Source organism: Sceloporus occidentalis, unplaced genomic scaffold, assembly GCF_023333645.1.
Source record: "Sceloporus occidentalis isolate IW3139 unplaced genomic scaffold, rSceOcc1.0.p SCAF_2, whole genome shotgun sequence".
In the NCBI taxonomy this organism is placed as follows: Eukaryota; Metazoa; Chordata; class Lepidosauria; order Squamata; family Phrynosomatidae; genus Sceloporus; species Sceloporus occidentalis.
In genome coordinates, this window is record NW_028316982.1 from 59,322,491 (window position 1) to 59,347,871 (window position 25,381).

General features: G+C 43.0%; 1 protein-coding gene across 2 annotated transcripts; it reads right to left on the minus strand.

The window, feature by feature from the left end:
- On the minus strand, nucleotides 1-25,381 carry ZFYVE27 (zinc finger FYVE-type containing 27). Of its 2 annotated transcripts, XM_089509647.1 has the most exons (13): nucleotides 25,181-25,381; nucleotides 22,782-22,985; nucleotides 21,930-22,000; nucleotides 20,982-21,168; nucleotides 12,954-13,049; nucleotides 12,247-12,359; nucleotides 8,728-8,870; nucleotides 7,582-7,653; nucleotides 7,287-7,310; nucleotides 6,212-6,371; nucleotides 5,007-5,053; nucleotides 4,123-4,204; nucleotides 1-3,854 (listed from the first exon to the last, which is right to left on the minus strand). In XM_089509647.1, the coding sequence occupies exons 2-13, from the start codon at nucleotides 22,982-22,984 to the stop codon at nucleotides 3,790-3,792; spliced, it is 1,263 nt and encodes a 420-aa protein (XP_089365773.1). In that variant the 5' UTR covers nucleotide 22,985; nucleotides 25,181-25,381; the 3' UTR covers nucleotides 1-3,789. The 2 variants fall into 2 exon arrangements, with proteins under 2 accessions (XP_089365773.1, XP_089365774.1); XM_089509648.1 differs by lacking the exon at nucleotides 7,287-7,310.

Here is a 25,381-nt window from a genome sequence, read left to right on the forward strand (position 1 = left end):
ATTTTGCAAAGTATTTAAATACATGATGCATCAAAACAAAATCCAGCTGAGAATCTGACTTGATTTACTTGTAAATGCTCAAGACTTGCTGTAAGTACCAGAAGAGATGCAAGAAGGATGAGATTCGAAACACGTGCAGCATTATGTGAAGTTTAAGTAGCAAGGTGGCCTTGTTATTTCTTTCTGCAGTTCATTTCTTATACCCGTGAACATGTGATGGAACTTGACCTTTCCCCAAAGGTTATTTGCAAGCCCTGTGGCTATGTTCATTTGCCAAAGATGGCTTGTTTTAAACTAGAATCCAAATAAATCATTAGTGACATTTCAATCCAAGATTCAAGCACAAGCAAACCGTGACATGATATTGATGAGTCTGCCAGTGCTCTTTCCTGATTAGACTAAGGAAGCATTTTTCCTTTATAGCTGAGACTAGAGAGCACTCCCTTAATGGAAAACAGAGTCAACACCACAGTTCAGTATTCAAAAGCACTCACAAGAGAATGTGGTTATAACATTCCTTTATGAACTATTTTAAAACACTCTCATTCGGTTCTGCAGGCACCCTCTTTCTGCCCTATATTTCTTGTAGTGTGCCTCACCCTGACTATTCATGAAGTAACAGAATTCACAACATGGAACCCTGCTAACTATAATGTCCTGCTAGCCCCACTGAAATGAAGTGCTGCAAGGTTTTCTTGGTCATTTAAACCAGAAATTACCAGGATAATCAGGTATTCCACAATTGCTGAGACAAATAAGAACACTCTGGACCAATTCATTTTAAATCTAAACAAAATTGTGAAATTCTCCCATTGTGCCCATTCTTGGTCTACACCTAAAAGCTGCTTCCCTAATGAGTTTGCGCTACTTCATGCAGTTAGATGGACCTAACCCCACTGGGCTAGGATGCAGGGGGAGCAGAGGTTCAGGGCAGAGGGACTTCAAATGCAGCTGGGCTAGGATACGAATTTTGAAAGAAGTAAAGGAATTTATATTATCCTCTAAAGAAGCTTCCCCCCAACTATTAATGCAATTCTAACATTATATAACTGCACCACTACCAAAGATATTAGCCTCCTCCTATTCCTTTTTTGTACATCACAAATCTAGGTGTAGTTTTCCTATTAGCCTCCTGTAAAGATTCAATTAGTTCTTATCTTATCACCACAAAACACATTTAAACTTTATGTACTCTAAAACCAAAATGCATCATCTTTAGTATGCAAGAGGAAAAATGTAGTCACACAAAAGGCAAATGCTTGAGCAAGTCTTCAGCCATCTTACTTAAAAGTCTGTGTCTTTTTCAGAGAAGTAAAACACATTAGTCAGCCCTTTTAAAGGCCATTTTTGGTAGGATTTTTTTAATGTTTATGCAAGTGAAGTATGAAAGGAGTCTATTCACCTTTATGACTTTACAAGACATTTACTAAAAGCATTACAAGTAGGATTGCTTTTAAAATGTCGTTAGTTCTAAGACTCAAAATAACTCAGTTGCTGTTATCATTTTTTTAATGGCAAGAAAGTAAAAATAAAGTTATAACCAGATTTTTAACATCTTAATTCTTGTGAGCCTCATTTATATACATCATTCTAATAGAATTAACATACCTGTGAAGATTTTTTTAAATATAACCACATAATGTGAATTAGTCCAGTCCACCATTTCATTTCTGGCACATCTTTGGGAAGCAAGAAAAAATCAAGTGGCGATCCATTCCATTTGGTTACACTATACAGAACATTGAGATTCCTCTGCCTGTCAAAGTCAATACCCACAGAAGCATTCACCATTGATTCATCTAGTCCATCTTTCAAGCCATGTGAACTAGCAGCCCCATTACATCTTGTAAAAAATAATTCCACTTTATATTACCGGTATGTGCAAACACATACCTGTACTTTCTTTTGCTTTCCTGAACCCACGTCCAATCAGATATTGTTATCTGCATGTCTTTGTGTTCCTGCTTCACCTACCCAGCCCTCCCAGCTCTTGCCTAAACAACCCTTCATTCCTGAGTAGGTGAAAAATGCATCACCATGCTCTCCCACTATATCTCCCAACTGCATTGCCACCATGTTCTCCCACTATACCCCAGCATCCCAGTTTGCAACATGAGTTCCCAGTTTCACAGACTGCATGGGATGATGCTCAGAGGGTGGTTTCCTCCATGTCAAGGCCCATGGCTCCTGTGCAGCTCACATGTCTTTAGTACACTACAGCCCATATATATTTCTCTACACACTTTGTTTTGCTGAAGTCTTCACATCCTCTATGTATCAATGCCTTTTGACTGCTCCTCTGTGTTTTCTCTTATGCAATAGAACCAGGCCTAGCAGGGATGAAACATCAGGACTTTTTTATTACCAACAACAATGATACCATTTCCCATTCAAGGCTCTCATGTTTTCCCTGAGCTTAGCTGCAAACCTCTCAATAGCAGTGTCAGGGCAGAGGTGGAATTGGATTTTCCCAGCCACAATACATTGTTTTGACATATATGTATACACATTTAGATATTTATCATTTCAGATGCTTGCATGTTTGGACTCTCCGGGGGGGGGGGGGGGGTCTTAGGAAAGTCTCATGATAATACCTGCACTGCAAAATGCACCACTACATCAGTTTCTATTATCCATCTCAGGGCAGCATATTTTGAGAATCTTCTCCAACAGTCTTGACCAGAGCTTGGAGAAATTACAATTTGGGACTACAGATACAGGAATTCTCCAGCCAGCACAGCTAGTGGTCATGTTGGGTAGGAGATTCTGGGAATTGTAGACCCAGAAAGTACATTTGCAAAACTCTGGTCTTCATGCAAAGTTAGCCCTCTTCATCCCATTCCCACTTATCATGTTAAAAGCTAATTTAGACACTGGAAGTTCTCCACTCTCCTAGAACAGTTTATTGTTGAGAGAACGAGTTCATTCTGTTAAGAAGGTGGCAGCAGTCCAAAGGTACTCCAGTCCTGTAGAAGGAATCCATCACTTCATGAGGCATATATTTCACACATCCTACCAAACTCTGAGATTAAAATCACTTTTGGTTACTTATAGTATACCCTGTACCCTCCAATGTTACAGGGACAAAGAACATAAGAGTTCCAGTACCACACACAGCAGACTGAAGAGCCCTGGCTAGTAACTATCTAGAAAGGAGTGTCAACAGCAGAGATGGAGAGAAGAGCAATACTGCCATCCAAACCTGACACTGGGGAGAAAAAGCAGGCCCAGCTGCACATTTCCAGGTTGGATAGCCTGTTATTGCCTTCTTTGTACAGCAGAGTCTGCTCATGGCAGAGTCAGCTACAGCTGCTGTCTGAAGGAAGACCCAGTCACCTCTTTCGAACAATAGACAGAACTGGCATCTCACTCAGCAGCAAAACAGACATTCCAAGATACCAGACAATCTTGAGGCCAAAAGTACTCTCTACAAAGGAAGGTGATCAACTTCTGTTGAGAATGACCAGACAGAATTCAAAGCTCTAGGCAAGCAAATAACTTTTTGCTCTGGAACTGGTATAAAGGCCAGCAGGGAGGAAAGCTTACAGTAGTCTAGAACATAAAGAGCTTCCTGTACAGGTAACCCATGACTGCAGAACATCTCCATAGCTGCTTGCAACAGAGGAAGTGAGGGCACACAGCATACTTAGAAGGTGCAAGCCCTCTCCTGTTCCAAGGATAGAGAGAGGCAGAAGGATTGTGCAATGCTGTAGCTCCACTCCCCCCAAAATGAATATACAGTAAGATGTGCAGTAGATTCAGCAGAGGGCAGGCCTCCATGTTGCCTTCTCATTTGACGAGTGCTTGATTACAGTGCCCGCACACAAAGACAGTCTCTCGCTGGGCATCAGGAGCTGCAAAAGAGAACACTAATCAAATACCTGGGCCCCATCAAGAATCATACAGCTTTCCACCCACAAGAACTACTTTTGCCCTCATTTACAGTACCTAGCCTGAAACACAAAACCACCATTCTCCACTGTAGCACAGTGTCAAAATGACAGCAGCTCCCACCTCTCTAGCAGAACATTCACATTATCACTCTCACTCTCTTTGCCCTTCCTCCCCCAGCCACCTGCCACAAATCCCACCAACCAGTCCATGTTGCTCCTTGCACCTCACCTGTAGCCCCCATGCAGCTCTTGGGAACTTTGAAGGAGCAACACCGAGAGCAAAAAATGTTTCCACAATTACTGCAGCTCCGCTAAAAGGAGGAAAAAGAAGAGAGAGCTCTAGAAACAAGGTTCAAGGAAGGTAGCATGCCTTTGGTGGCCAGACTGCCACTATCTCTCTATGTATGCAACTAAGCTTGGAAGAAGATATCAGTGATTAATATCTGCTGCTATTGTATTTTGTTTTTAAGTTAAGCAGCTGCCAGGCTTCTGAATGGGCTAACAGTGTAGTGGTGAGGAGGGAGTTGTACTTTCCCCATCACACCATCTATCATCCCAAGAGTAGTATTTGCTTTGAAAGGGGAAACTGAACAGATACTCAGAGGATATTTGCACATTTCTCCCTGCCTAACAGACAGTGGCAGGAGACACAATAATGGAGAAAAATCAATCTGATTTGGAAGTCCTACAAATACTGTTAAATGCATTTTTAAAATTTTAATTATAATCACAGACCTCTCTAATCATGTCTGACCCCTAGGAATGTCATTTGGCATTACAGAAACGGAGTAGGAAGAACCCACATTCTCAGACCTGGCTGGGGCTAGGGACTTTTACATATTGGGAGAGCTGATCTTCAAGCCCAGGATCCAAGCTGGGATGCAATATCTTTACCAGACACCAGCCTTACAACAATTGGGAAAATAGATACAATAAAACACAGCAAGCTATTAAAAGAATTTCAAATAGTCATTGCTATTCCTTCCCTCCTGGTATGACAACTCCCCCAACCTCTCCACAGAAATGAAGTGAAAGTCAACAATCCATAACACAAAGGCATCAGAAAGTGGCATGAGGCACCAGTTGGAGTTTTACTGGGCCAGATAGACTCACCCTCTTCTTTAGTACAGAAAAGGTGGCTGAACAGCTTGCACAGCTCCCTGTTTAAAAAACAACAACAGAAAGGACACATGACGCAACATCGGTCTCTTTTTCCAACTTGCAGAAAATAACTATCTCTCTCAGCACTAGTCCTCCTGCCCCTTGAACACTATTCCTCTCTTCCAACACCATTCTCTAATATAGAGTTCTCTACTACCTCTCCACTGTAGTAGACCCACCCAAGTGCCAAGACAAGGGCTCTCTGCAAGAACTGGGAAACAAGCAGATTTGTACAAGGCAGCAAGCATCCTGAATACTGCACCTCTTGAAAAGATACCAGTCTTCTGCTCTGAAGCTTGTGCCAGGAGTAAAGAGGTGTGCCCACTCCATATAAACATTGTATTTGGCATTAGCTGGAAAATTCCACATCCTGAAAAATCTCAGGACCAACTAGTCACATAATAAGGGATTAAGTGTTAAGACTTGGACCAGGGAGTGACATAATACAAATTCTATTCAGCCTCTTTGGGTGGCCATGGGCAAATCACTCTCTCCTAGGGTAGAACTACATGTTACCTTGGCAGGTGTGTGTTTGCCTAACATATGGAAATTGAGGGATGGAGAAAATGATTGTAAGAGTGAGCCAACAGGATGCTTACACCCTTGGCTTTCTCATGATGTTCCCTTGTAATATTACAGAATGAGAGGTTGTTGTTTTTTCCTTTGCACAGATACTTTTAAAACACCACACAGACACAGTATAGCATTTTTCCAACGTAAAACTCATCATACTTTAGCCAGCCCTATCTTCCATCGATATAGCTAATGGGCTAAATATTCCCACTTTCTTCTACCTATGTTAAAAACCACATGTGAGCCATCAAGGCCTTCAGGGGCACTCAGAAACTCCTTAGTGCTGCTTCCATGATCTCTTGAACCCTCTTAGATCCCCCATTACCCCTCATAATAATGAAGGACTGCACCCCATAAGCCTCTAGTAGATGTGATACTTAATTGTAGATCTTTTTTGAGTGGACACACTATTTAGAAGCCATTATAGCCTTTTTTCAAAACAACCTTCTCAACACTTGTTTTGAAAAAGGAGGTAGTACAATGCCTCCCCCAACACTACCCATTCCTGCTCTATACTATCCTGCTTCACTTCCAACAGTTTTCATCCCACAGCATGATCCTCTCTTCCACTCTTGCCATCCTACCTCCCAGTCCAGCACTGAGGTTGTTACTTGGGTACCGCTTGCGCAGACGCTCTCTCAGCTGTGACACCCTCCGGCGGATTGCCTCATTCTTGCTCATTAATGGGTTTTCAGGAAGGCCCAGCTCAAACTCTCCAGAGCACTGAGAAATGTCATCGTCTTCCTGGGTAGGAGGGAAGAAAAGCTTGTCAAGAAGGAAATGCACACAGTGTCTATTTTTATGCCCTAGAGCAGTGGTACTCAAAGTGGTGGTCCACAAATCGGTGCCAGTCCATGAGACTTCATATGCCAGCAACATGGTCAGTTTCGGGGGGGGGGGGGGGGTTAGCCAATGAGTACAAATATGGTATTCTATTTAGTTATTCACTCACTGGATTTATATTCCACCTTTCTCCCAAAATGGGATCAAAGTGATCCAGTTCCTGGCATAGTGGGAAGAAAAATGCCAGTCCCCCACATGAGATAACTTAAGAAGCACTGCTTTACAGCAGTCAGAAAGAGCCTGCTGTAAGGGTTGTTAACCAGGGATCCACGAATGGGCTTAAGGAGGTCCACAAGCTGGTTGCAAAAATGACCCCCCCCCTTTCTTATCCATTATCATTGATTGTTTTCCTTTCAAAGTAAATTTTAAGGTTAAGATTTGCTTTTTTCAATGGTTCATAATTTCTTTCATTCCATATTAGACTATGTGGAACAAATAAATGTCCAATACTGTAGCATTAACTACATGCAATGGGGGTGGGGGATATTCCAAAGCTTTTATCCAGTTTCTCAAAATGGTCCATGATATCAAAAAGTTTAAGACTCAATGGCAGACTAGAAAGCACCCTTAAAAAAACATAGCTCTGAAGTTCAGAAGAGACTAGGCCAGTCATGAGAAACAGTGGATGGGGTCAAGGTTCTGAGACAGTGGTAGGGGCATAGTTACATTTCTGTCTTGAGAGAATGAGCAAGAAAATGGGGCAGGATTTAGGTAAACCCTACAGAAAAGACTATGTCTCTCAAGACATTAACTTTGCACAAGCAGGAGGAGCAACCACTGGCTTAGAACACAAAGCAACCTGGCTCTGACACTTACCATTACTACTAGCAGCTGGGTCTCCTACTCCCGCAGCAAGGAGAAAAGACAAGAAATGAAAGCAAGAAGACAGAAAGCAGCAAACCCCAGGTCAAATCAACCTCACCTTTTAGGATGCACCCTAAGCACAGGGTCTAACTCCACTTATTCCTACCTCACCCCTGCACTGGGGTGTTTCCTGCACAACTGGTGTAGACTGTATCTCACTGCCCTCAGTGAAGAGAATCAAAGATGGCATTTCTACCAATATCACCTTACTCCAGCACAGACCACACCAGCCTCTCTGGGCACAGACCTCAATAGCATCTTTGAATTCATCATCAGGTTCTGCCTCCTCTGCCTCCTCTACACTGCCAGGTGTCAGGTCCTGCAAAGAAAGGAAACAATGGGTGTTTATTAGATTAAAAGATCAAGGTTTAGCTGTCCCTAAGAGAATGGCAATGAATCTATTACTAGCTCTCAGATCCAAGAGCATGGAGATGTGAGGCTACTCTGAATAACGTACTCTAAACAGTTTATGGCAGCTTCTATGCATGGCCCAAAACACAGAGAAGTGTAGAACGCAGATCCTGACACATCACTATGGGCAGCAGAAAGGAACAGGGGAACCCGTGCAGGAAAAGGCAGTAAAGATGGCTAGAAATGCTGAATGACAGAAAAGAGAAGGTGAGTGAAGAGCAATTTGGGGTACTCTGTTTTTTTTTTCTTTTTAAATGGACATGGACAAGTGAAAAATAAAAAAAAGTTGTTGTGCTTCTAATCAACAACACACAGAAACTAAAAGCAGATTCACTGTGTGTGATAACCAACTGCCTGCCTGAGAATGCAATCTTTAATCAGAAATTGGAAATGTTCCTTTTTAGGATTACAACTCCTACAAACCTCCAGTGGTTTATTTGTGAGATTATTTTCCAAAATGCAACTATATGAGATTAAATTTCATATAAATTTACAATCAAATTGCAAATACTTTATAAAGAAGATGGTGCTGGCCATGTTGGCTGATTGAGGACTGTAGTCTAACAGTTCTGGAGTGCACCAGCCTAGGGAAGGCTAGCTTAAAACATCACTATGTCATAGGCAGAAGAAACCATATCAAGCAGAAATGAGATGAAAACTTCATAGAATCATAGAGTTGGAAGAGACCACAAGGGCCATCCAGTCCAACCCCCTGCCATGCAGGAACTCTCAATCAAAGCATACCCAACAGATAGATGGCCAACAGCTACTAGCAGCCTAAGACACTCCTCCCAAAACTTCCCAATTCTGGACCCAATTGGAAAACCACAGGTTGATACACTACTATGCAGGTTAGGATGAGTTACAAAGTTGAGGATTTGCACAAGAAAAAAAAATATAAATATTCCATACCCCTATATATTACACATGGAATATACAGTCTTCATTTCTCCTTTTTATTACTTCCCTCTCTGTGCCTTACCTCAACACTAGTGGGTGTAGGTGTCCGATCTGGAAGGGCTCCAGTGCCCACTTCTCCAGCATCCAGTTCTACAGGTGCTGGAGTCTTCACAGTCGGCTTGAGGCCCAAGCGTTGCTCTACAGATGATTTCAGTTCCAGCATCACTGAAGAGAGAGTAAGGGCAATTGCTAAACAGCAATGGCTAGACAGCCATGAAGACAAACCAAGTTTTCAGCAGTAGAAGAGTAGCATTCCATTCAAGCTAACGTCCAACACAAATGCCCAGGAAGTTGATACTGGCACAGCAGCAGGAGGAGCAAATTTATTTACAGTATAGGCATACCTCCATTACCAACACCTCTGAAAAAGAAGCTCCTTTTAACTAAGTCTTTTTATACCTGCCAAGGCCTCCAACTTTATATCCCACTGCTCTATTTAGCTGGAAGTTTTTTGGGGGGCGGGTTGCAATTTTTGCACTGGGAAAATGGTAAAGGAGGGCTGGACAAACAGAATTTCAATGTTGGTTGCAGAGTGTCTGCAGTAATCAGGACAGTAAAGCCTGAGCTAAATAAGAATGGGATTTTACTTTAGCTAATCCTACAGCATAGCTTTGTGTGTCCTGCCTACAACAGGCAAGGTAAACAGCAGTTGCTTCCAAAATCCATTACTGAGCATATGTAAACAGCAAAGCAGAAAGAAAAAGGGGGATCAGCCTTTCTCACCATGTACCCCCAGCATTTTAAAAAAAGCATAAGCCTGTGTATTTGGTCACAAAAACAGATATAATAAGAAAAATGGAGTTGGTGAAGGAAAAAATGATCCCTGGAAGAAGCTTTCAAATGGTCTCAAGAAGATGTTATTGTTTATTTAAGCTGGCTTATCTGAAATGTTTGTTTCATTTCACATGTGCATACTGTTAATTTCGAATAAAAGTTTGCTGAAATGTGTTGAACTGCTCTTCTTTTTTGTGGTACAGGAACCTATTCCTATTCTTTCCACGTTATTTGTGCCCATGGTGCCAAAAATTCTGTTAAAGAAGTAATGTCCCGGAATACATCTGTTCTGTTAACCTGAGTCATACCTGTATCTAAAATAGCCTTGCCCAACTTAGCATGCTCAATGTACTGGACTTTCACTCCCATGTTCTCCAGCCAACTTGGCCATGCTCGCTGGAGCCAATGTGAACTATCATCCAACACACTGTCAGAGCACAAGTTGGGCTAGGTTGACCCAGAGGACCAGAGTCTAGCCTGATCCCCAACTTCTCAATTTCCTTCCCTGATCAAAATGGAAGGGAAACATTGCAGACAGAGTTTTTTGGGCTATGTGGTTGTGTTCTGGAAGAGTTTATTCCTGACGTTTCACCTGCATCTGTGGTTGGCATCTTCAGAGAATGGTGGCATGGAGGTGTGTGGGGTATATATACTATGTGACCCTTGGGTTGGGGGGAAGAGATTTATATGTTGATCTGTGGTGGCCTGTTGGTGAATGGCCAGGCCTCAGGGTGAGAGGAATATGCAAGAAGGCTTTGTGTCCTGGTCATCCACAAACACATGTTTGGGCCACATAGTATACAGAAAACCAACATAGATGAACAAATACCTACACAAGAACTCCAACCATCACCCAGGACAAAAAAGAAGCACAATAAAAACACTGGTACACTGGGAAAAAAGCATCTGTCTATCCCACTTCCTGGAAGATGATTTGAAACACCTAGATTGGGCTATACAGGCTAATGATTACTCTAGCTCAGATATCAGAAGGGCTGCCAGACCCAGAAAAACTCAGAGGAGTGAAGACAAACAAACACCCAAAGGTTTACCATACATCAAAGGAGTCACAGACAGAATAGGGAAACTGGTGAGGAAGCACAACCTCCAAATTATTTACAAACCAACCAAAACAATCAAGCAAATGCTACGCTCAGCAAAGGACAGGAGAGGCCCTCTCATGGCCGTAGGAGTTTACAACATACCATGCAGCTGTGGACAAGTCTACACAGGGACCACCAAACGCAGTGTATAAACATGAATCAAAGAACACGATAGAAACTGCAGACTGCGTCAGCCAGAAAAATCAGCAGAAGCAAAACACGTTATTAACTATCCTGGGTATAAAACGCTATTTGAAAACACTGAAATTCTGGACCATGCCAACAACTACCAGATCAGAATGCACAGAGAAGCCACTGAAACCCACAAATACCTGGACAACTTCAACAGGGAAGAAGAAACCCTTACAGTACACAAAATTTGGCTACCAGTAATGAAAAACACCAAAATCAAGACTCAGCACATGCAAATGAACATCACCCAGGGTCAGGGGGTTTCCCAGCAGACAATGGATCGCCAATTAAATAGGCACAAAGCCTTGTCGCATATTCCTCCCACCCTGAGTCCTGTCCTTTCACCAACAGGCCAACACAGATTAACATGTAAATCACTTCCCTCCAACCAAGGGTCACACAGTATATATACCCTACACAACTCCATGCCACCATTCTCTGAAGATGCCAGCCACAGATGCAGGTGAAATATCGGGAATAAACTCTTCCAGAACATGGCCACATAGCCCGAAAAACCCACAAAAAATTATGGATGCCGGCGTGAAAGCCTTCAACTTCACACTGCAGAAAGAGCTTCACAGTCAGGACAAAAGTCAGTCAGTACAACTGTAGAGGCAGCTGCTGTTTGATGTACAACTGACTGAGACTTTTTCTTTAATGTGAAATACAGCCCCTGCTCCACATCCATCATTGACTAAAAGGTAAGGTATACTCATATTGCAAACCTTAAAACTTTGTGGAAATTACCACTCCTTTTTACCTACACAAATGTTGCATGTGTGTATGTTCCATTGTCACACTTTCCCCTCAAACAGTAACAAAAATAAAAGTTCTCTGAAAAGCTTAGTCGAACATTAACACCCGGAGTTGTTGCATTAGCAACTTGAGAAAGCCAATTTATAGTGAATTCAAGAAGTACATTCACCCAGAAAAGTTTCAAAGACAAAGCTGAGCTTTGAACAAAATAATTTCCACTTGTGGTTCTCCCCCACAATCAAAAATTGCCATAAGATAAATTCATTTCATGGGGATACCAAAATATTCAGAAATCACCCCATGTCCATTTCACCATAAAATGTTTCTTTATACCATCCCTGTACAATATCCCTAAAAAAAAAAACAAAAAAAAAACTCTGCAACATAACTTTAGTTGGTCTATCACTCATATGCAAAGATTTGCTTCCCCACTGGAACATCTTGCATAAAAAGAAATTACCAGCAGTGAATTACTGAAGTTCCTACATGGACCTTGTGATCACACAGGAGTTTTGCAGAAACACAACTCTTCTTCCCACAACAAAATATAAAAACATACAGCTGTCCTCCATTTGAAATATGAGGCAACAGCAGAAATGGGTAAGTCTGACTCCTTGCCTCAACTACCATCTATCACAGAAAGACTCCACCCAGCTTCTACCCAGTTGTTCCACCTTTCTCCCTCAAATTCCAAAGGGACAGATGAGCTCTCTTACCTCGATAAAATGCCACATTGCCCAAGAAAAGGGCATTATTGAGAAGAACAAAGACCCAACACAAGGGTAGCAGGTAGAGGGCACAAAGGAAACCCATCAGTGTTCCATAAAACCTGGGTAGAAGTGGAAAGAGAGCAGATAGGGGATGACATACATGGACATCAGGATGACAGCCAGGTTCCCAGGGCCAGCCTGTGTCCTCTCCCTCCTATATAATGAATGCTGACATCACCTCCTTCCACAGAGAGATCTTCTACCCAATACACTGCCCTTACTTTGGACAAACCAATGGCTGTTCCCTGTCCTTATGAGTCCAGTGTGAATGCTGGTCACTACAGCTGGGCATAGACAGAAAAGCAAGGAACCAGCACCACTGTGATCAGAGCAGATGCACAGTTCTCAGCCCCCAAAGTAGCAAGGCCTTAGCTATCACGTCTACTGCCAAACAGGCAATAATGGTCCAACTTTCATTAAGACCAATAAAAGCAGAGGCAGGTATGATGTGGTCTCCAGGACTGTGCAGGTCTATGACTAAGATCATCATCTTTTTTCTCCTGTATGATTTTTAATACCTTTGCCTGATGAATAACCCAGTGGAGCTTCAAAGCTTGCAAGAGGTATATTGTGAATTTTGGTTGGCCCTAGAAAGGTATTGCTGTTTTGTGGATTTTGGATGTTACTGAATTCTATCAAAAAGCAACACTCACTGTGAAGAGAGGGAAGGGTTCTTCCAGTAAAGGACCCGATAGGCTGCCTCACAGCTACCACATAGCCGGCTCAGAAGGGCCTCTAACTGGATCAAGCTGAAGAGAGATAACAGTATCATTAAACATTTTCCTTGTATCTCCACAGTGCTCACTTCCCCCAAAGCCACTGCAACAGTCTGATGCTTCAGATATGGAGAACATTTTTCTCCCTTATCCAGCACTTCATTTATTCCAAGACATCCACAAAGAGTGGCAAAGATCAAGGAAATGAAGCTGTCAACATTCAAAATCAATCAACTTTGAGACATAAGTCAATTGGGATGAGTGAATTTATATTTTCTGTTAATGTATATTTCCTGCACGCAGCACAACTAACCATCCAAATGCTGCCATCTTTGAATGTGCTTAAATGTTGATCACTGTAAAGAAAGTACAACCAACCCTAGAAGGAAACATCACAGCATCTTTTAGGTTGGGATGAGCCAACTGCGGCCCAAGGGCTGTATGAGTCCTGTTGGGCCTCAAAGTGCAGCTCCTGAAGCTCCCAAAGCTTCAAGATAATGCCCCCAAGATCTGAAAAAACATTATCAAGTGATTTTTATTTATTTTTTTGCTCCAAACACACTCAAAATGGATCAGCACTGCTGCAAAACAGTTTTGGCCCACAACTTCCCCAAGCGCCCCCACACACACACCCCAAATCAAATCAGCCAAAAAACCTAGAAGGATAGGACATCACTTCTGGTTGTATCAGATGCATTAGTGCAGCCTCACAGAGGTACAGAGTGAAAAAAGTTGTCTGCTCCTGCTTTATGTTATAACACACAGGATGGAAAAGAATATATTACACATACACATTTCCATTTTCATGAAACGGTGAACTTTTGTCTGTATGGGTTCATAAACTGCCTGCAAATTATAAATTATGGTGAAGTCATTATATCCATCACTATTCTCAGTAAGCCTGTCTGGACCTGGTCTCCCATCCCAGCTAAGTACAGGCAGGCAGAGTTGAATGCAGGAAACCACTATACAGTATAGCTTTTCCAAGCAGGATGAGAACCAGCATGATCAACCAGAGCATTTAATACAGTAGACTTGGGTTCAAATTCCTGCTAAGCCACAAGAATCACATTAGACAGACTTGGGCTAGTCTCTGTCATAGCCACAAAGTGACAACAAATTTCACATCAGTTTTGAGGCTACCAGTGCATCTCTACTCAAAAATAAGTCCCATTGAGCTCATCAAATCTACAGTGCAGAATCAGTGCAGTTTGACACTGCTTTAACTGCCATGGCTCGATGCTGTGGAATTCTGGGATTTGTAGTTTTGAGAAATATTTTGCCTTCTCTGTCAGAAAGTTCTGGTGCCACAACAAAATACAAATTCCATGATTCCACAGAAAGGTATGACCATTAAAGTGGTGCCAAACTGCATTAACTCTGCAGTGTGGCAGCAGCCTTACTCTCAGGTAAGTGTGTACAGGACTGCAACCTAAGTAAGATGTTATTTTAATGAAAGCCATAAAATTTATAAATCAATGTGTTTTTTTAAAAAAAGACTGCAACAAAGGTTTGTTTTTATTTTGAAGAAGGAAGAAATAAAAATCAAATATTACTTGCAAAATATTATGAAATCATATTATACTGACTCAACCACAAACACACATTTTTAACTGCCAAGGAAATAATTACAGCAGCTAGGCTAAATTATTCCCTTATCTGAGAAGCCTTCCTGCCTATCAAACCAGCAAAAAAAAAAAAAAAGTAAGCTTACAGATGAGACTAATAGTCTTTCTGCAGATGAATAATTAAGTGAATAAACTGCATATTGGAACAAAAGTGAGACAAGGCTTAGTGCAAACATCTGTGACACAACAGACATGTACAATGAAAACAAAAAGATCCTCTGGAAAAAACAAAGGGATCAGGACCAAGAGGTCATACAGATAATAGCATGAATTTGGACCTAGGCTACTGTTTTCATCTTGGATTTGCTGTGGCCATGGTGGGGACACCAGAATTCCAGGACCTGGTATATCAGAATGTAAGCATTACAGTCCAGCGCAAGCTATACTTATCATCTTAAGCATTCTATTTCAATAAATGTCTCTTTTGCAACCATTATATTCATCACAATGAAATGCATGGTAGAAGGCTTGGAAACTGAGAAACTAACCAACTTACCAATACAAAACTATAATCAAAGCCAAATAAACTAAAATTGCATCAATAAAAAAATAAGAAATAAATAGCAAGACTGAAATCACCTGAAATGCCAAACTGTCATTATTTGATATCAAGTCAGCTTTGCCTTACGGCAACTACATGACTGAGATCTCTGGGGATGCATCTACACTGTAGAAATAATGCAGTTTGACACAACCTTAAGTGCTGTAGCTCCAGCCTATGGAATCCTGGAATTTGTAGTTTTACAAGGTCTTTAGCCTTCTCTGCCAAGGCATGCTGGTGCCTCTCAAAACTATAAATCCCAGGATTCTGTAGCATGGAGCCGTGGCAGTTAAAGTGATGTCAAACTTCATTGTTCCTACAGTACAGATGTGAAAATGAGTTGATTCTCTTCTGGTCAACTTTCTTTACTATCCAGCTTTCAAAACAGAACAGAACAAGAACAGAAATCAGAAATACTACAATATTTATAATTCTGGCTTCATATCATTATATGACATATGATTAAGGATCTTATCCACTTCCTTCATAGCTGCCTTTCCAAGTCTTAATCTTCTTTTTTGTCTCCTTTTATTATTAATTACCGAGAAAAGTATCAAAAATCTTTTAATTATTTCATTGTCTTCATTAACCAATATAAAGTAGGTAAACCATCTCCATCATTATTTTTGTTTTCTTAATATTGCATTGTAACCCTGTTTTTGCTTTTGCTTTCTTAACTTTCATCAATGTTTTTCCAAGTCTTTGCTGTTTTCTGCTATTACTTATGCTGTTGTTTCCATATCTTAAACTACAGACATATTTGAAGGGATGTTATATTGAGGATGGAGCAAGCTTGTTTTTTCTCCTCCAATGGCTAGGACACAGAGCAATGGACTGCAATTACAGGAAAAGAGATCCCACCTAAACATTAGGAAGAACTTCCTGATGGTAAGAGTTGTTCAACAACGGAACATACTACCTCAAAGAGTGGTGGAGTCTCCTTCTTTAGAGGTTTTTAAACAGAGACTGGATAGCTATCTGTTGGGAATGCTTTATTGTGTATTCCTGCATGGCAGATGGTTAGACTGGTTAGCCCTCATGGTTTCTTCGAACTCTATGATTCTAAATCCACTTTCATCAAACAAAACATATGTACTGATCAAATACTGATCTGAACAATAATAATCATCCCTGATTAAGAATAGTTCAAATTTTTCCAGAACAAAATCAACAAACTCCTCAATTGCATAGAGAGCGCCCACGTCATATGCGGGCGTGCCATATGCAGCTTTCAGCTTAACGCTGAAGCTGCGCATTAGAAGTGGTAGTGACGTACGCACTGCGTGCTCAAACACCATTGTTTTCAATGTGGCTCGAGCATATGCAGTGTTTGCCTTACGCAAGGGGGGTCTGGAACGGATCCCCCGCATAAGGGAAGAGCCCACTGTATTTATACTAAAGTAACACCCATAAACACCTTGAATATATCAAAAAGAAAAAAGAGAGAGAGCCTTCACATTGCCTGTCTATTTATGGTGACCCCATGAATTTCATAGGGTTTTCTTAGGCAAGGAACACTCAGAGGTGGTTTTGCTAGTTCCTTCCTCTGAAATATAGCTTACAGGACCTGGTATTCATTGACATTCTCCCATCCAATTACTAGCCAGGGGTAATCCTGTTTAACTTCCAAGATCAGACGGGATCTAGTGCCTTTAGAGTATTTATAACTGTTTTAAAATGCACGCACCAATGTCATGTCCTACTCATAAGTAGTTAATAGATGTTCTAAATCTGGAGAAATGATTACATTTAGTTGTGAATCAATATGTTTTAATAGCTTTGTCGAGCAGCAAGAACACAACTTTCTTTGGAAAAAATAACTGTACAAATGGGAAAGTTGATTAAAATCAATGATTTAAAAATGAGGTTTCTCGCTTGGTGATTGAAATCGATCCATTGTTTTAGAATGAGGATGCACACTTTTGAAAAGTGAGAAGCATAGCCATGCAAATGCTTAAAACAATAAAGGGTCCTATTTCGCCTTAAAGATTAACAGATTTAATATAGCAAGAGCTATATTAATGGACTACAGCCGACCACATCAGATGCACTGCTATTCAAAATTTCAAGTATATATACAGTTCACACCATTACTTTCTGCATTTCATTTATCTTGACCTCTAAGATTTCATCTGCAATCTTGCATCTTATACATAGTTCCCAAAAATTATCTCCAAAATTTCATTTCTGTATAGAATTGAAATTGTAAACACAATTTTGGTCACCCGGTACATATAAACATATACACACCTACACACCCCTGAAATTCTGGATAACAATTAATGCATCCAACATAGTAGGCAATACAGTCGGCCCTTCTTATACACAAATTCAAACATCCACAGTTTGAAAATGTTCAAAAAAAGTATAAATTTCAAATATCAAACCTTGATTTTCCATTTTTTATAAAGGACACCATTTTGTTATGTCATTATATTTAATGGGACTTGAGCATTCACAGATTTTGTTATCCACGGGGGATCTTGGAACCAATACAAGGGACAAGGGTCCACTGTATTTTATTAAACTTCATGCTTACTATATATATTCATGTATAAGTCCAGAAATTTAGGTCAAAAATTGACCCAAAAAACCTGGGTCGACTTATCCGTGGGTCAATGTAAGTACTGTCTCTTAACTCTTATTTGAAAGAAGGAACCATCCTTGGTGAAAAGCAAGCATATAATCTGTCCTAGAAGCATTGACCCCCTCTACTCTCTCTCACCCATCCAGCCTTAAGAGAAAGCACAAAGAGTTATGTCTGCTGGAATTTTCTAAGTTCTTTGACATTGTTTTGCTTTGCTTCATCTTTTAGATCCTTTGCTATGTGCCCCTAAATTTTACTCTCGACTTATCCACGGATCATAGCAAAATCCTTAATTTTGGCCCCAAAATTTGCCCTTGACTTACACACAAGGTTGCCTTATAGTCAAGTATATACAGTACTAATTGGTTGATATCTAACAGGTTCTTTGTGGGCTTTGTTGCAACAAGCAAACACAGATAACACTTTGGAAACATACTTAGTAACTCTCCCTCCAGTCTAAGAGTCTTATCTACAATTAACAAAGTTTGATGCCCCCCATGAATGAACTGAAGTAATAATGGGCAAGTCACAATCTCTCATTCTCAGAGAATGGCAATGGCAAACACCCTCTGAACAAACTTGCCAAGAAAACCCCATGATAGGGTTGCCTTAGGATCACCATAAGTCAAAATTGACTTGAGGGCACACAACAACAAGATCCGCTAACTATGGGGAATACACACATGTGCTTCACTACTGAGACAGTTCTTAAAAGCACAATTATTATTATGTGCTATATAGATACCAATAGTATGCTATATTCTCCACAGACAATGCACAATTCTTGTCCATGTGACAATAATGAACTGCAGGATATATGGCAAACTAACTAGCATCTGTAATCAAAAATCAATGAAACAGTGATATCTTTATTGGCCAACTAACATGCACAATATACATGTTGCAAGCTTTCAAAGCTCCACTGGCTTCATCAGAGAAGGTGTTAAAACCATACAGGAGAAAAAAACTAAAGATGTTATTCATAGGCCTGCAGTTTGCTGTTTTTGTTCTCAGTTCAGATGGTATGGCGGGATATTACTTGCAGGTCTGCACCTCTTCTTTCTTACTATGTGGCTGGGAGATTCTCAAAGTCCAGGAAATTTAACATGCATTTGCAACACAAAAAATATACTTCCTTTGCAATCCAATATGTCTCCAACCTTGTGAAGCAAAATGCAAGCCTATGACTAACATCTTCAATTTTTTTTACTCCTGTATGGTATTTAATATCTTGCCTGATGAAGAAGCCAGTGGAGTTTCAAAAGCTTGCAATATGTGTATTGTGCATTTTGGCTGGCCAATAAAGATATCATTGTTTTGTGGATTTTTGATTGGATTTGCTATGTGGTCAACACAACTATCCCGGATGTTTTCTGGCACCTGTAATGTCATATAGCGTTCTAGGCATCAGATCTGCCATACCTCTGTGTGCTCTGCATTTTATGGAGCAAGGAATGTTGTAGTTTATATCAATGAGGGAATATAAGCTAGTTTGAGACTCTACTGCAGGGGTAGACAACCTTTTTGGGCCGGGGGCCGGGTTGCTGTCCCTTAGGCGACTGGGGGGCCGAAGCCGGGGGTGGAGCTTCCACCCTCCGTGGGCGGGGCCGCATGCCGGGGGTGGAGCTTCCACCCTCCAGGGGCGGGGCTGCATGCCAGGGGTGGAGCTTCCACCCTCTGGGGCGGGGCCTCATGCCGGGGGTGGAGCTTCCATCCTCCGGGGCGGGGCCACGTGCCGGGGGTGGAGCTTTCACCCTCCGGGGGCCAGGCCTCCCCATCTTTGCAGGCCCCTGACGGGGCCCCAGGCCCTGTCAGAGGCCGGCAAAAAAGCCTCTTGGAGGATCCCAGTGACGGCACCGGGCCTCCTGGAGGCCCGCTGCCGCCGCTGGAGCCCTGTTGCAGGGCGCCACCGATGGCATCAGGCATCTAGGAGGCCCGCTGCCACTGCCAGAGCCCTCGAATAAGGCTGCGACGGCGGCATTGGGCCTTCCAGAGGCCTGCTGCTGCCACCGGAGCCCTGTTGGAGGGCGCCAGCAACGGCATCGGGCCTCCAGGAGGCCCGATGCCGTCGCCGGGGCCCTCGACTAGGGCTCCGACGGCTTCAGCGGGCCTTCCAGAGGCCCGATGTGGCCGTCGGAGCCCTGGTCGAGGGGGCCAGCGACAGTATCGGGCCTCCTGGAGGCCCGATGCCGTCGCCGGGGCCCTCGAATAGGGCTCAGACGGCTTCAGCGGGCCTTCCAGAGGCCCGATGCGGCCGTCGGAGCCCTGTTCGAGGGGGCCAGCAACAGCATCGGGCCTCCAGGAGGCCCGATGCCGTCGCCGGGGCCCTCGAACAGGGCTCCGACGGCTTCAGCGGGCCTTCCAGAGGCCCGATGCGGCCGTCGGAGCCCTCTTCGAGGGCACCAGGGACGGCATCGGGCCTCCAGGAGGCCCGATGCGGCCATCAGAGCCTTGTTTGAGGTCGCGCGAGACTTCGCCTCTGGGCGCCGCCATTTTGGGCGAAAAAATGGCGGCACCCAGCGCGGCTTTTTATTTTTTTTATTTTTTCACCCGGGTAAAACATATAATGAGATCAACTGTGTGGCTATACACACTTTTGCATCTATACATGTTCATGGTGATGATGAGAATCCTCTCAATATGCACAACTGTGTCCCAGTGCTATAGATGTACATTTGAAATATCCCTAACAACATAACAAATTATCATGAGAAATAATAACTCAAGGAGAAATATGGCTGGTCAGAAGTGGTGAAATGGACACCAAAGATGAAGCAGGAAAGATCACAGAAAGCAAAGCACAGGAAAGAATGAAAGGTGACATCATAAATGAAGGTATCACAGAAAGGTTGCCACAGCCATTCTGTGAAATAAACAATTTAAACCATTCTGTGAAAAGTGGGGCACATCACTTCTCCACTCTGGAAATAGCCATACAGAAAGAGAAAAACTGTCAGAAAATAACAGGATAAAAATGTGGTAATCACAGGAACACAGTGGCTGATGATTGCATTGTATGAATCATATGCATTTAGATCGAGCAAGCTATTCAGAAATGGAAAAAAGTCTAAAGTGGACTTAGCTTACAAGACTCTTTAGATGTACAGAAAGCTCATACATATTATCAAACAGCATCCCCAATCACATACTCCAAGCAGCTCTGAATATCCACCCCTTTTCTCCATTTCTCTGCTCCCCAACATACTTACAAGCCCTTCACTTCAGCCACAGCCTCATTTCGAGTGAGTTGAACTTTTCTCACATCTTCACGTCGCACACTGTGGTACCTACGGCGTGCCAGCTCTTCTTCACTCAGGCGGATGCGGCACGTTTCCTGTAGGTAGCCCAGGATGGCAGGCACCACAATCAATAGGAGAAACATCCCATACCAAGCACCTTGATTGGAAGGTGGAATAGAAAACATTGCTTGTCAAACTACCAGCCAACTTTACCATCACCATCTCCTGTTCAAGCTGCCTAATCAAAGTCTGTCTGCCAGGCTCACTATTCCCTCACTATTTTACAACACATCCTTTAGCCAATCCACATGAAATCAGATTCCATTCGCCACCCATCGGCTTCACTGGCTCTAATTGAAGTACCCTCTTTCCTTGCCAACTGTCACCTTATGGCCTGGAGGGAGTGAAAAGACAGGCCCAACGCCATTGGGCCTGAAGAAGAAGGCCCTCCCTCCTTGCCAACTGTCATCTTCTGGCCTGGAGGGAGTGAAAGGACAGGCCCAATGCCATCGGGCCTGAAGAAGAAGAGCCCTCCCTCCTTGCCAACTGTTATTTTCTGGCCTGGTAGGAGTGAAAGGACAGGCCCAACACCATCGGGCCCGGCCTCAATTAAGAAGAAGAGCCCTCCTTCCAGTCCATCTGTCTTGGTCCAGGCTTCAGAAGGAGAGAAGAACTGCTGGACCGATCCCCTTCCCCACTACCTTTCCCTTCTCCTTTTGTGTCATGTCTTTTTAGATTGTGAGCCTGAGGACAGGGAATCATATAATTAAAATAATAATTGTAAGCCACTCTGAGAGCCTTTAGGGCTGAAGGGTGGTGTATAAATACCACAAATAAATAAATAAATAAATCCCAACATGCCAGAAGAAAGTGTGTTGTCCTCTTTAAACCCCAGCACAGACACCCAACATTTCTCACCTTCACTCAGGGTCAGCAGCAGAAAGTTGAGTCCCAGGCAAGTTAGGAGAGAACAGAGAGGCATCTGCCAGCTGTGGAACAGACATAATGAAGTGCTGTAGCAGTTCACAGAGACATTAACTTAAGGTTGATGGAGAAAGAGGAGACAGGCTAACATTAGGGCCATAACAGGGTGCAAAAAAAAGAAAAGAGTAATGTCCTTTAAACACAAAAATGATGTGCAAAAGGAAAGGCCCAACATATTCACTGTAACCTATCCAGCCACAAACATTGTACTTTTGGCCATTGACCATGCCACAAATACAGTAGCAGTCCTTACTTACACTCAGGCCCGTTACAAACGGGCAGGAAAGTACGTGCTCAGCATGTACTAGGGTTAGAAAGGGACGTCTCTTCCAGACGCCCCTAACCCTAGTACGGACTGAGTCCATACGAAATGGCAGCGGCCGTTCCACACGGAAATGACGCCGTGAGTCCGGGGCACAGGAAGGAGCGCGATTTTCACACTCCTTCTTTGCATCGTCTGGGAACCGCGCCGTTTGGCTGCTGTGGTTCCTGGACACTGCAACCAGTGGTGGCAGCAGACCACTGCTTTTCGGCGGTCTGTAACCCGCCTCAGTCTCTCACATAGTTCCCAGTATAACCTACCTGCAATCTCTTGGCAGTAGGAATGGCATGCAATTTCTAGACTAATGAATAGATTAGACAGACCTCCCTTCTTTCTTTTGCCTATCAGGATAAGCAGTACTTGCAAAAGGTCTACACTTCCCTTCCCTCAAAGGGATGACAGTAGCCAACTGATCTACCAGAACACCCCTTCCAAGGTAAAAATGTACAGAAAGGGGCACCTACCTGAGGAGGAACCACACCCCTTCAGCAACATCCTGAAGTGGTTCCAAGTACAGCTCCAGCCGCTTATATGACACAACTAGATTAAAGAGGTCCAAAGGAGGAGGCTTGGTGGGTGAAGAAGAAACTGGCTTGACATCAGAGGCCGTGGGGCTGTCTAGCCCATTGCCTGTGGCTGTCCCACCCTCACGCTCCAACACCTGCATACTGTAAATGTGAACATCAGCAGAAGCAAAGAAAAATAATTTTAAAATTAAGCAATTATTTTGACACCTGCTCCAGTCCAAAGTAAACAATAAGTCACAATATTTCAAGAAACCCAGTGCTCACACTGCTCCCTGAACAGCAACTTTCTTTACTACAACTGGGGAAGTCGTGGAAAACAAAGATGACTACAACAGGTTTTACCTTTGCCCCAGGAGGTCCTGAACCTGCATGACAATCAAAGTATTAATCTCCATGTGTCCCATAGACTGCAAAGCAGTGGGAAGTCTGCACAAAGGACTCAGGAGTAGGAGGAAGGATGCTCCCCACAATTTGATGCAGCAGCATACATCACATAAAACTCTTATATCCAATTAATTACAATAATCATGACCAATTCTTTATGCATACAATCATAAGCACATTTGATTCTCCCCGCATTAACACTGTAGGCTGCATAGTTTCTGTGGGTTTTTTGGGCTATGTGGCCATGTTCTAGAAGAGTTTCTTCCTGACGTTTCGCCAGCATCTGTGGCTGGCATCTCAGATGCCAGCCACAGATGCTGGCGAAACGTCAGGAAGAAACTCTTACAGAACATGGCCATATAGCCCCAAAACCCACAAAAAACTATGGATGCCGGCCATTAAAGCCTTCGGCTTCACATTGTAGGCTGCATCTGCACTGCAGAATTAATGCAGTTTTACACCACTTTAACTGCCATGGCTTAATGCTATGGAATTCTGGGAACTGTAGTTAGTTGTGGCAGCAGAGCTCTAAGATGGAGAAGGCTAAATGTTCCATAAATTTACAAATCCCAGAATTCCACTGCGTTGAGCCATGGCAATTAAAGCGTTCTCAAACTGGATTATTTCTGCAATGAGGATGCAGCTGTACTGAAGGACAGGTAAACTGGAGTGGCAGATAGTCCATCCTCATATTTAGGGCTGGATTAAGATGTGCTGAGGCCCTGAGCTATACCCAATTTAAGTGGCCCCAATGCATTACCAAAAACGTGTATCATCCTAAAAATTATATAAAAGTAGATTTTTTTAATTAAAAAAAAACCTGAGAGGCCCCTCATAATCATTTAACTTTAACTTGTGATTTATTAAACTTGCATGACAATCCAGTTCTGTTTGACTTGCTCAGCTATGATGATAACCTGCCCACCCCAGATGATCCCCAGCAAACACTATCAAAAGATGCAGGGGACTCCTGGAGCAGAAAGAAAACCAGGAGGGTGACCAGATCATATTCTGTATCTCAGTTGGGCATGAGCAATCCCATTGGCTGAATCACTCAGGATGGACCAAGACAGAGAAAACCAACCACAGACGAGGCACTCCTGCTCAACAAATGCATGCAGGAATAAAAAGAATACAGCACAGAAGCCCATCCCTCTCAGGGCTCCTGAGCCAGGCTGCCTGGCCCAAAGAAATCCAGCAGATAGGTTTGCGCATCAGACTATAGCTATGGAGACCAGGGTTCAAATCCCCACTTGAGTATAAAAACCCACTGGGTGACCTTGGGCAAGTCACACTCTCTCGGCCTCAGAGGATGGCAATGGCAAGCCCCCTCCGAACAAACCTGTCAAGAAAATCCTATCATAGGTTCGCTTGGTTCGCTTTAGGGTGGCCATAAGTCATAAATGACTTGAGATGCATTTGCACTGGAGATATAATCCGGTTTGATGCCATGTCTAACAGCCATGGCTCATGGCCATGAAATTCTGAGTATTGTAGTTTATTGTGGCACCAGAGCTCTCCGTCAGAGAAGGCGAAACGTCACACAAAACTACAAATCCCAGCCTAAGAAAAACCTATGATTCTGGGAATTGTAGTTTGTCGTGGCACCAGAGCTCTCTGTCAGAGAAGGTTCAATGCCTCACAAAACTACAAATCCCAGACTACAATTCTGGGAATGGCAGTTTGTTGTGGCACCAGAGCTCTCAGAGACGGCTAAACGTCTCACAAAACTACAGTTCCCTGAATCCCACAGCACTGAGCTTTGGTGCCAAACTGAATTATTGAGTATAAAAACCCACTTGGTCTGAGTCACACTCTCTCAGCCTCAGGAAATGGCCATGGCAAACCCCCCTCTGAAGAAACCTTACCAATACAACCCAATGGAAATGCCCTGGAGGCACACAACAACGGCGACAAGAACACCAAAGCTGCGCACCAGGAAATGTATTCACCTGCTGGATTTCCGCCTGCGTTTAAGGGCACAGCAACCCTCCCTCAATAATAATAATAATAATAATAATAACAATAACTCAGAGCTTAAGTGTAGGAGAGCCCTGCGATGCCAAAGACAGGGAGGGGCTCCCTGGGGCAGCAGGAGAGCCCTTTATGGGGCAGGCAAGGGTTCCAGGGGACGAGGAGGACCGAAAAAACCG